This window comes from Phoxinus phoxinus (assembly GCF_949152265.1).
Source record: "Phoxinus phoxinus genome assembly, chromosome: 14".
NCBI classification, from domain to species: domain Eukaryota; kingdom Metazoa; phylum Chordata; class Actinopteri; order Cypriniformes; family Leuciscidae; genus Phoxinus; species Phoxinus phoxinus.
In genome coordinates this window covers 1476696-1489744 of record NC_136889.1, presented here as the reverse complement: position 1 = coordinate 1489744, position 13049 = coordinate 1476696, and the positions used below count along the sequence as shown (strand labels likewise).

The 13049-nt window shown below is 50.9% G+C and overlaps 1 protein-coding gene across 1 annotated transcript in view; it reads right to left on the bottom strand.

Annotated features, from left to right (window-relative positions):
• The window catches only part of kndc1 (kinase non-catalytic C-lobe domain containing 1), an 89335-nt gene that overhangs the window by 35580 nt on the left and 40706 nt on the right, over positions 1-13049 (bottom strand). Inside the window, exons 15-17 of the mRNA XM_079635352.1 lie at positions 7347-7972; positions 6326-6449; positions 2108-2403 (exon numbers count right to left, since the gene is read on the bottom strand). Of these exons, the coding sequence (XP_079491478.1) occupies positions 2108-2403; positions 6326-6449; positions 7347-7972 (1046 nt within the window). The remainder of the gene's footprint in view (positions 1-2107; positions 2404-6325; positions 6450-7346; positions 7973-13049) is intronic.

The following is a 13049-nucleotide window of genomic DNA, read 5'->3' as shown; positions in this document are numbered from 1 at the left end:
CCATCCATCTACCCATCCATCTACCCATCCATCCACCCATCCACTTACCCATCCATCCATCCATCCATCCATCCATCCATCCATCCACCTACCCATCCATCCACCTACCCATCCATCCATCCATCCATCCATCCATCCATCCATCCATCCATCCATCCATCCGTCCATCCATCTACCCATCCATCCATCCACCCGTCCATCCATCCACCCCTCCACCCATCCATCTTCCCATCCATCTACACATCCATCTTCCCATCCATCTACCCATCCATCCATCCGTCCATCCATCCATCTTCCCATCCATCCATCCATCCATCCATCCACCCATCCATCCGTCCATCCATCTACCCATCCATCCATCCATCCATCTGTTCATCTACCCATCCATCTACCCATCCATCGATCCACCCATCCATCTACCCATCCACCTACCCATCCGTCCACCCATCCATCCATCTACCCACCCATCCATCCATCCATCTACCCATCCATCCATCTGTCCATCCATCCATCCATCCACCCATCCATCCGTCCGTCCATCTACCCATCCATCTACCCATCTACCCATCCATCCACCCATCCACTTACCCATCCATCCATCCACCTACCCATCCATCCATCCGTCCATCTACCCATCCATCCATCCATCCATCCACCCATCCATCCGTCCATCCATCTACCCATCCATCCGTCCATCTACCCATCCATCCATCCACCCATCCATCCATCCGTCCATCAATCCGTCCATCTACCCATCCATCTACCCATCCATCCATCCGTCCATCTACCCATTCATCCATCCATCCATCCATCCATTCACCCATCCGTCCATCTACCCATCCATCCATCCGTCCATCCATCCATCCGTCCATCTACCCATCCATCCATCTAACATTTAATTTCATATTCAACAATATTATTGATCTCCTGCATTGACAGCATTATATATATATGAACTAAATGAATAACTTTTTTAAAAACAAATTTGAAACATCACTGAACTTACTTAAGCTGGACTGTGACACTATTTTCTTTTAGAAACAAACTTTATTGCATTATTTTCCTGTTATCTCTGTAAAGCTGCTTTGAAACACTCTGTGCTGTAAAAAGCGCTGTATAAATAAAGGTGATTTGACTTGAGTTTTACACGTGTATTGAACTGTGCGTGTGTGTGTGTGTGTGTGTGTGTTTGCACTTGTGTGTGTGTCAGGAAAAGGCCACAGAGAACAAAGACTTTGGAAAGCATCACTGCGTGTGTTTGGAACAGCAGAATGGAGTGAATAGTGTCTGACAGAAGGGATGAAAATTCCCCTCATTTACTTCAGTTTCCTGGCAACTCTGTGTGTGTGTGTGTGTGTGTGTGTGTGTGTGTGTGTGCCTGGCAGCGCTGGAAAACACTCCATCTTTTATATTCGCTTTCAATCTGACAAAATCACTCCTTGACACTAATCAGACTATAACATCTGAACGGAGATAATAAAGGCAACAAAAAACAGCATTAACAGCTCATTAAATATGGGTTAAGGCCATTGCACACTGAGTCCGAAATTTTCGTAAGCGTTTTTTCGTATTTGTGAATCGGTGGCTCTGAATTGTCAAAGCACCATTCAAACTGCTTGTTACGGATGCGAAAAACGCAGAAAATCGAACCCGTTTCTACGAAAGTTTTGGAGGCAGTGTGCAAGCGTGATTGACATAACGTGAGGTCGTATTTATTTTTTAACGTGCGAAAATTCGTTCGAATGCGAATTTCGGACTCAGTGTGCAATGGCCTTTACACTTTATTTTAAGGTGTCATTGTTACAGTGTAATTATACATTTAAGTACTGTGTAATATTAATTAACTACATGTACTTACTATAGGGTTAGGGTTTGGTTTAGTTGCATGTAATTAAGCATAATTTACTGTTATTACTAATGGTAAGCACATGTAACAATAAATAAAGTTGCCACAACCTTCAATACATTAAATTACTATATGAACAACATATTAGAAAGCTTGCATCACCTTAAACAACGACTAAACAGTTTTTTAAATTATTGTTCTTAATTATTGTTCATGATTAATACCAGAACATTTCATGTTGATGAGAGGAGGCGGTCCTACCTTTGCTGTCATCCTGTGAAGTCACTTCCTGTGATGTCACTTCCTGTGTGTCTTTTCTAGTCTCCTCAGACTCTGGTCTGTCTACTGTTTCTCTGCATTGTAATTCATCAAGTTTGCATGTCAGTTCTTTCTCGATCTGGCTCTGCTGGTTTTCCTCGAATGCGGGTCGATCTGAGCAGAGCTTTGCACTGGGGTCAAGAGGAACGTTTTCCTCACTGGAAAAATAACGTCTGGCGCTCTGGAGAGCTACTGGTGCCCTGTTCACTGCATTAGAGGTGGGTTGATCATCAGAGACTCTGAGAGAGAGAGAGAGAGAGAGAGAGAGAGAGAGAGAGAGAGAGAGAGAGAGAGAGAGAGAGAGAGAGAGAGAGAGAGAGAAAATAAACAGTTCATAACATCCAAGCTAAGCCAATTTAACCGTTTGCAAAGACCCGCCTCGCTTAGTTACTGTCGCTATGTCCGACAAACTACGCCGCTCTCACACACACACACATCATGTTCTCACACAGTGAAAAACACACGCGGAGCAGAGAGGACACCGACAACACACTGACAGACACAGACCAGCTTACTTTTCGGTTAATTTTGATATTAAACATATTAAACGAAGTCTCACCTTTAACATTTGGTCATTTTTTTAAAGAAATGTAAACAATAAATACCGTTTTGTGGCTCTTAATGTGTGTGTCAGATCGCTGTGTCGCCTCAGTTAAAGCCGCTCGTGAACCGATCATCTCTTCCTTCTAGTTCATTTATAGCATCAAATAAACATGAATGAACACCAGAAGGTTGTTTTAACCGCGGAAAGACGTCAGTACACTCCGCTTCTCAAGCTCAAATCCTCCATGTTAATCTACTAACTCTCCTGACTGTGTCGGACAAAATGGCGGATGGCGAACTATGATTGGTCAGATCACCTGTCAATCAAGCTCCCTGTGAAGGGTCAAATTGACTAACAAAAAAAACAAGATTACAGAGGTTTATGCTAAAATCATAAAATATACCAATGGCTAAAAAAAAACTCACATCGCACAGATACAGAAAGCAAGGTCTACTAATTAACTAAATAAATCTGCCAATCAATTAAAAAAAACCTTGTTAATTCAAGATATATTATCGTGTACAGTTTTGCTTCTTCAGTAGATTTATCTTGTTCTAAGGATGTTTAGGAAAAAAACATGAGAAACATACAGATTTAGAAATATATTTTTTGCAGTACAGATCCAGATGGCAAGACAAAATAAATTAAATTAATAAATACATAATATCAACTAACCAAAAATAAATAAACATAAATGTCAACAAAACTATACATCATAAATAAATAAATAAATAAATACTTAGTAAGTTAACTAAATAAATAAACAAAATTACAAATAAATAAATGTCAACTAAACAATTTTTCATAAATTAATAAATAATATTCACCTAAACCAAACAAACAAATAAATAAATAATAGTCAACTAAACCATTTATCATAAATAAAGTCAACTAAAACTTTTATCATAAATAAATACATAAGTCAACTAAACCATTTATAATAAATCAATCAAATAAATAGGCAAAATAAATACTCAAGTGTCAACTAAACAATTTCTCCTCCAAAGCACTTACCGTAGATCGTTATGCTTTATCAGAGATATAAGAAAACAACTTTAGATCCGAGGCTTGTTCACTACAGTTTAACCACACACACTCCCCTCACACACCAGCACTGCTGTTTAACCACACACACTCCCCTCACACACCAGCACTGCTGTTTAACCACACACACACTCCCCTCACACACCAGCACTGCTGTTTAAACACACACACTCCCCTCACACACCAGCACTGCTGTTTAAACACACACACTCCCCTCACACACCAGCACTGCTGTTTAACCACACACACTCCCCTCACACACCAGCACTGCTGTTTAAACACACACACTCCCCTCACACACCAGCACTGCTGTTTAAACACACACACAGCGAGAGTGTGTAACATCCACAGCCATTTCAGCCTGATCCTCTCAGAGCATGTGATCTGATGTGTGACTGAGAAAGAGACTATTGTGTCTCAGAACATAACATCTCTCTCTCTCTCTCTCCGTGTGATCTCTCTGACCCGACGCATCGAGGACTCACTTCAGGAGCATCTGTTTCCATAGGGACCTTTCTGGAAAACTGCTCCTCCTGAAATGATTCTGGCTTGATTGCGGATGATAAGTGGAGGGACGTGGTTATATAAGATTATTGAGAACGAGAAGCTCTCATGTGACTAAAATTCAAATTCAAAGCCACAGGCTGTTGGTCCATTTCAGCCTTCAGAAAATCAAACTGATTATTAATGCATAATGCGTAAATAAAGATGACTGGACTTGAATTGACTAATGATAAATCATCACTATTTCTCTCATATTTGGGGTTTAAATGCTAAAGCTGAAGTATTAACCTCACTGCACAGCATCTGTGCTCCAGACATAAATTATTCATTTATCTCGTTTTAAGGATGTTTAGATATTTTTACTGGAAAACACTACAAAAATACAGATTAAGAAAATAATGTTTATAGACTAACTAACTAACTAAATCTTTCAATTAAATAATATTCATTATTAATAATAATAATACAAGATATATTATCTTACAGATATAACCACCTAACCAACCAACTAACTAACCAATTAACCAACCAACCAACCAATTAACCTATGGCTAAGCCACGCCCCCTCCACTCACTCGGACAAACAGTCTCTATCAGTCGATCTATGAACGCCGATCCAAGTGCGCTGGACCATATGAGATTCTACACAGTTCAGCGCACTTGGATCGGCGTTCGTAGATCGACTGATAGAGTCTGTTTTTCAAAGATGGCTTCTGCCTGTATACGCGAAGTTGACTGTACGTATAAAATATCTTCTTATTAAACTGTCTGGACACTTACACAGTTCTCAATGCTTCGGTTTGAAGGTAGGGACCCTCATTATGCTACCGTGTTAGTGTGGGGCTATTTTAAGCCTTGTTAGTGGTATTAACAAGCGATTTTTATTTGTCATTACTCTATGCCCAATATACTAGCGTTATACTAGCGTTATAGGCTAAACTGTTTTTAGAGCTAAAACTATTTACATTCGATAATCATGAAAACAAATCTCAGATAACGGTTGACTAGGTAACAATGTGTAATTAGACCAAAGGTTCATTTTGCGCCAGAGTTCTCCTTTAATCCAGAGCAGACGCTTATCTCGGTTGAGATGTGGCTTGGGAAAGGGTCGTCGCCTCTCAGGATACCAGTGTCAGAGTCGCATGTACCCCATGCACACCGTTTGACCATTTTAAACTTAAAATGACAAGAAAAAACAAAAACGAATGAAAACTGACTAACTGCAATGCATTTCAATGGACGTGGAAGCAGAGAGTGTATTGGGTTAGCTATGCGCACTGTGATTGGCTCATCGCGTTTGGGGGCGTGGCTTAGCCATAGGTCAATTAACCAACTAACCGATTAACCAACCAACAGACTAACTGACCAACTAACTAACCAACCAACCAACAGACTAACTGACCAACTAACCAACTAACCAACTAATTAACCAACCAACCAACTAATTAACCAACCAACCAACCAATTAACCAACTAACCAACCAATTAACCAACTAACAACCAAGCAACCAACCTACCAAGACACTAACTGACCAACTAACTAACCAACCAACCAACCAAGACACTAACTGACCAACTAATTAACCAACTAACTAACCAACCAACTAATTAACCAACTAACAACCAAGCAACCAACCTACCAAGACACTAACTGACCAACTAACTAACCAACCAACTAATCAATTAACCAAATAACCAACACACTTACTTACTGACTGACTAACTAAAATCTTTCAATGAAATAATATTAATTATTTATGATAATATTACAAGAAATAATATATTAAAGATATAGACTGCTGATGGATGCTTAACAGAAAAAAAATCTATCCATGAGGTAAGGAAAAATAAACTTGTTTATGAATTAAGTATATTTTTCTGAACCCATGCAAAAACAATAAGAAAGAAGTGTATATTATTCTAGTGTATTTTATGCATGATTTTGCTTTGGCAGACCCCAGTGTGAAACTAAAGCAGCCATATCTAGAGTCCAGAACATCACAGAGATGCTGCATATGTAAATCAGGTGCTGGGGGAATGAAGAAGATCGGGTTCATGATGACACTCACAGGTTAATCAGATGATGAAGGTCACACAGCAACTTCTGCTCCCAGAACACATCGCTGAACTTCTCCCGTACTGCTCGGCAAAAAGTGTCAAACCGCAGGTTGTTCAAGGAAAAGATGTATTCTCCTAGAGAGAGACAAGACATGAGGGAGTCCTTCGTCCAGACAAAGAGCTGGCCAAGACCATGCAAAGAAAGGCTAAATCTGTGTGAAAACATGTGGCCTATTACACACAGATCAGAGGAACATTGCTAACGTTTCCAAGTTTATTTATTTTAGAGTGAGCTTCCCTGGACTTAATTATTAGAAAAATCTGTGAATTTATGACATAAATCACAGAATTAAAGGTTGAGGTGGGGGTGATTTTTAACACAGGCAAGTAAAGTACATTAAACTGAATTTTAATTTTTAACAATAAAATGTAAAAAAATAAAAAAATAAATATATATATATATATAAAATAAAATATTAATGTACAAATAATAACACAAAATAACATTTAAAAATGAAAAATATAACTAAATAAATTAGAATACAGAAAATAGTAAAATGTAAAAAAAGTGCAAAAAATATTCATTAAAAAATAATTTACAATTGTGAAAATAAAATTTAAACAATACACAAATAATTATAATAAATTGTAAAAAAAAAAAGTAAAAATAAACTAAATAAATGTTTAAAAAACTGAAAGAAATATAAAGTATATGTCAATACAAAAATACTAATATGTAAAAATTTAAATACTAATAAAATAATAATAAATTGGCTAACAAACATTATAATAATACAATTTATAAATAAAACAAAATACAATTGAAAAAAAATTATAAATAAAACAATTAAAATAATACTAAAAATAGTCAACCAAAAATGTAATAATAATAAAATAAACAAAATAAAATGTAAAAAATTCAATATAATAAAAAAAAAGAATTATTATTATTTGTAATAATATGGTAAAATAAGTAGAAAAGTCTAAATGTTATAAAAAAATAGTTAAATGATTTGCATATAAAATGGTTACCCATTGGCAGATCTCCGAGTCTGTTCTCCAGGTGTCCGTCAAACGTGAACTCTTCTCTGATCAGGTCACACACACGCTTCAGACACGAGCATCTCCAGCACGAGCTCGACAGAGTCAGTGTGTGGTTCATGCAGTGAGGAGCAGAAATATTCAAAACCCTTTCAGGAGACACTGTAGAGTTATTAACTCTATGGCAAACACTGGCGCGGTCATTCCTGAGAGTGGCGTCTGATTTTACAGAAGGTTTTGGTAGTTTGATGTTTAGTGGTTCTGCGCTGAAGTGATGCACGCCTGTGATTGGCTGAAGCATGGCGATCTGAACAGGAAGTAGGGTCAGACTTCCTGTCTGTGGGTCTTGCTGTAACAGGAAGTTGTTATAAATCCCGTTGTCACATGGTAGGGTGGGGTAGTTTGGCTGTTTGTCCGTTTCTTTATTGGTTGTTTGGGTAATCACTGGAGGCGTTGAATTCACAAGAGTCTTACAACTGGAGGATGATGAATAAGCGGATTCATGATCCGCCGTAGAGAAAACTCCCTCAATCCCATGATCCTCGGCGTCGCTCGCGTCCGGCTCTTCTGGCTCTAGCGGGATAGTTTCATCTGTGATGTCATCAAAAGAGACAATCCTTAAAAACAAACAAGAGCATTAGATCCTAGATCAGAATTTCCCAGTTTATAATTTAAAATTATGACTTCACTTCTCGCCGCTCAGGCCGACTTCGCTTCCCGCCGCTCAGGCCGACTTCGCTTCCCGCCGCTCAGGCCGACTTCGCTTCCCGCCGCTCAGGCCGACTTCGCTTCCCGCCGCTCAGGCCGACTTCGCTTCCCGCCGCTCAGGCCGACTTCGCTTCCCGCCGCTCAGGCCGACTTCGCTTCCCGCCGCTCAGGCCGACTTCGCTTCCCGCCGCTCAGGCCGACTTCGCTTCCCGCCGCTCAGGCCGACTTCGCTTCCCGCCGCTCAGGCCGACTTCGCTTCCCGCCGCTCAGGCCGACTTCGCTTCCCGCCGCTCAGGCCGACTTCGCTTCCCGCCGCTCAGGCCGACTTCGCTTCCCGCCGCTCAGGCCGACTTCGCTTCCCGCCGCTCAGGCCGACTTCGCTTCCCGCCGCTCAGGCCGACTTCGCTTCCCGCCGCTCAGGCCGACTTCGCTTCCCGCCGCTCAGGCCGACTTCGCTTCCCGCCGCTCAGGCCGACTTCGCTTCCCGCCGCTCAGGCCGACTTCGCTTCCCGCCGCTCAGGCCGACTTCGCTTCCCGCCGCTCAGGCCGACTTCGCTTCCCGCCGCTCAGGCCGACTTCGCTTCCCGCCGCTCAGGCCGACTTCGCTTCCCGCCGCTCAGGCCGACTTCGCTTCCCGCCGCTCAGGCCGACTTCGCTTCCCGCCGCTCAGGCCGACTTCGCTTCCCGCCGCTCAGGCCGACTTCGCTTCCCGCCGCTCAGGCCGACTTCGCTTCCCGCCGCTCAGGCCGACTTCGCTTCCCGCCGCTCAGGCCGACTTCGCTTCCCGCCGCTCAGGCCGACTTCGCTTCCCGCCGCTCAGGCCGACTTCGCTTCCCGCCGCTCAGGCCGACTTCGCTTCCCGCCGCTCAGGCCGACTTCGCTTCCCGCCGCTCAGGCCGACTTCGCTTCCCGCCGCTCAGGCCGACTTCGCTTCCCGCCGCTCAGGCCGACTTCGCTTCCCGCCGCTCAGGCCGACTTCGCTTCCCGCCGCTCAGGCCGACTTCGCTTCCCGCCGCTCAGGCCGACTTCGCTTCCCGCCGCTCAGGCCGACTTCGCTTCCCGCCGCTCAGGCCGACTTCGCTTCCCGCCGCTCAGGCCGACTTCGCTTCCCGCCGCTCAGGCCGACTTCGCTTCCCGCCGCTCAGGCCGACTTCGCTTCCCGCCGCTCAGGCCGACTTCGCTTCCCGCCGCTCAGGCCGACTTCGCTTCCCGCCGCTCAGGCCGACTTCGCTTCCCGCCGCTCAGGCCGACTTCGCTTCCCGCCGCTCAGGCCGACTTCGCTTCCCGCCGCTCAGGCCGACTTCGCTTCCCGCCGCTCAGGCCGACTTCGCTTCCCGCCGCTCAGGCCGACTTCGCTTCCCGCCGCTCAGGCCGACTTCGCTTCCCGCCGCTCAGGCCGACTTCGCTTCCCGCCGCTCAGGCCGACTTCGCTTCCCGCCGCTCAGGCCGACTTCGCTTCCCGCCGCTCAGGCCGACTTCGCTTCCCGCCGCTCAGGCCGACTTCGCTTCCCGCCGCTCAGGCCGACTTCGCTTCCCGCCGCTCAGGCCGACTTCGCTTCCCGCCGCTCAGGCCGACTTCGCTTCCCGCCGCTCAGGCCGACTTCGCTTCCCGCCGCTCAGGCCGACTTCGCTTCCCGCCGCTCAGGCCGACTTCGCTTCCCGCCGCTCAGGCCGACTTCGCTTCCCGCCGCTCAGGCCGACTTCGCTTCCCGCCGCTCAGGCCGACTTCGCTTCCCGCCGCTCAGGCCGACTTCGCTTCCCGCCGCTCAGGCCGACTTCGCTTCCCGCCGCTCAGGCCGACTTCGCTTCCCGCCGCTCAGGCCGACTTCGCTTCCCGCCGCTCAGGCCGACTTCGCTTCCCGCCGCTCAGGCCGACTTCGCTTCCCGCCGCTCAGGCCGACTTCGCTTCCCGCCGCTCAGGCCGACTTCGCTTCCCGCCGCTCAGGCCGACTTCGCTTCCCGCCGCTCAGGCCGACTTCGCTTCCCGCCGCTCAGGCCGACTTCGCTTCCCGCCGCTCAGGCCGACTTCGCTTCCCGCCGCTCAGGCCGACTTCGCTTCCCGCCGCTCAGGCCGACTTCGCTTCCCGCCGCTCAGGCCGACTTCGCTTCCCGCCGCTCAGGCCGACTTCGCTTCCCGCCGCTCAGGCCGACTTCGCTTCCCGCCGCTCAGGCCGACTTCGCTTCCCGCCGCTCAGGCCGACTTCGCTTCCCGCCGCTCAGGCCGACTTCGCTTCCCGCCGCTCAGGCCGACTTCGCTTCCCGCCGCTCAGGCCGACTTCGCTTCCCGCCGCTCAGGCCGACTTCGCTTCCCGCCGCTCAGGCCGACTTCGCTTCCCGCCGCTCAGGCCGACTTCGCTTCCCGCCGCTCAGGCCGACTTCGCTTCCCGCCGCTCAGGCCGACTTCGCTTCCCGCCGCTCAGGCCGACTTCGCTTCCCGCCGCTCAGGCCGACTTCGCTTCCCGCCGCTCAGGCCGACTTCGCTTCCCGCCGCTCAGGCCGACTTCGCTTCCCGCCGCTCAGGCCGACTTCGCTTCCCGCCGCTCAGGCCGACTTCGCTTCCCGCCGCTCAGGCCGACTTCGCTTCCCGCCGCTCAGGCCGACTTCGCTTCCCGCCGCTCAGGCCGACTTCGCTTCCCGCCGCTCAGGCCGACTTCGCTTCCCGCCGCTCAGGCCGACTTCGCTTCCCGCCGCTCAGGCCGACTTCGCTTCCCGCCGCTCAGGCCGACTTCGCTTCCCGCCGCTCAGGCCGACTTCGCTTCCCGCCGCTCAGGCCGACTTCGCTTCCCGCCGCTCAGGCCGACTTCGCTTCCCGCCGCTCAGGCCGACTTCGCTTCCCGCCGCTCAGGCCGACTTCGCTTCCCGCCGCTCAGGCCGACTTCGCTTCCCGCCGCTCAGGCCGACTTCGCTTCCCGCCGCTCAGGCCGACTTCGCTTCCCGCCGCTCAGGCCGACTTCGCTTCCCGCCGCTCAGGCCGACTTCGCTTCCCGCCGCTCAGGCCGACTTCGCTTCCCGCCGCTCAGGCCGACTTCGCTTCCCGCCGCTCAGGCCGACTTCGCTTCCCGCCGCTCAGGCCGACTTCGCTTCCCGCCGCTCAGGCCGACTTCGCTTCCCGCCGCTCAGGCCGACTTCGCTTCCCGCCGCTCAGGCCGACTTCGCTTCCCGCCGCTCAGGCCGACTTCGCTTCCCGCCGCTCAGGCCGACTTCGCTTCCCGCCGCTCAGGCCGACTTCGCTTCCCGCCGCTCAGGCCGACTTCGCTTCCCGCCGCTCAGGCCGACTTCGCTTCCCGCCGCTCAGGCCGACTTCGCTTCCCGCCGCTCAGGCCGACTTCGCTTCCCGCCGCTCAGGCCGACTTCGCTTCCCGCCGCTCAGGCCGACTTCGCTTCCCGCCGCTCAGGCCGACTTCGCTTCCCGCCGCTCAGGCCGACTTCGCTTCCCGCCGCTCAGGCCGACTTCGCTTCCCGCCGCTCAGGCCGACTTCGCTTCCCGCCGCTCAGGCCGACTTCGCTTCCCGCCGCTCAGGCCGACTTCGCTTCCCGCCGCTCAGGCCGACTTCGCTTCCCGCCGCTCAGGCCGACTTCGCTTCCCGCCGCTCAGGCCGACTTCGCTTCCCGCCGCTCAGGCCGACTTCGCTTCCCGCCGCTCAGGCCGACTTCGCTTCCCGCCGCTCAGGCCGACTTCGCTTCCCGCCGCTCAGGCCGACTTCGCTTCCCGCCGCTCAGGCCGACTTCGCTTCCCGCCGCTCAGGCCGACTTCGCTTCCCGCCGCTCAGGCCGACTTCGCTTCCCGCCGCTCAGGCCGACTTCGCTTCCCGCCGCTCAGGCCGACTTCGCTTCCCGCCGCTCAGGCCGACTTCGCTTCCCGCCGCTCAGGCCGACTTCGCTTCACGCCGCTCAGGCCGACTTCGCTTCTCGCCGCTCAGGCCGACTTCGCTTCTCGCCGCTCAGGCCGACTTCGCTTCTCGCCGCTCAGGCCGACTTCGCTTCTCGCCGCTCAGGCCGACTTCGCTTCTCGCCGCTCAGGCCGACTTCGCTTCTCGCCGCTCAGGCCGACTTCGCTTCTCGCCGCTCAGGCCGACTTCGCTTCTCGCCGCTCAGGCCGACTTCGCTTCTCGCCGCTCAGGCCGACTTCGCTTCCCGCCGCTCAGGCCGACTTCGCTTCCCGCCGCTCAGGCCGACTTCGCTTCCCGCCGCTCAGGCCGACTTCGCTTCCCGCCGCTCAGGCCGACTTCGCTTCCCGCCGCTCAGGCCGACTTCGCTTCCCGCCGCTCAGGCCGACTTCGCTTCCCGCCGCTCAGGCCGACTTCGCTTCCCGCCGCTCAGGCCGACTTCGCTTCCCGCCGCTCAGGCCGACTTCGCTTCCCGCCGCTCAGGCCGACTTCGCTTCCCGCCGCTCAGGCCGACTTCGCTTCCCGCCGCTCAGGCCGACTTCGCTTCCCGCCGCTCAGGCCGACTTCGCTTCCCGCCGCTCAGGCCGACTTCGCTTCCCGCCGCTCAGGCCGACTTCGCTTCCCGCCGCTCAGGCCGACTTCGCTTCCCGCCGCTCAGACCGACTTCGCTTCCCGCCGCTCAGACCGACTTCGCTTCCCGCCGCTCAGACCGACTTCGCTTCCCGCCGCTCAGACCGACTTCGCTTCCCGCCGCTCAGACCGACTTCGCTTCCCGCCGCTCAGACCGACTTCGCTTCCCGCCGCTCAGACCGACTTCGCTTCCCGCCGCTCAGACCGACTTCGCTTCCCGCCGCTCAGACCGACTTCGCTTCCCGCCGCTCAGACCGACTTCGCTTCCCGCCGCTCAGACCGACTTCGCTTCCCGCCGCTCAGACCGACTTCGCTTCCCGCCGCTCAGACCGACTTCGCTTCCCGCCGCTCAGACCGACTTCGCTTCCCGCCGCTCAGACCGACTTCACTTCCCGCCGCTCAGACCGACTTCACTTCCCGCCGCTCAGACCGACTTCACTTCCCGCCGCTCAGACCGACTTCACTTCCC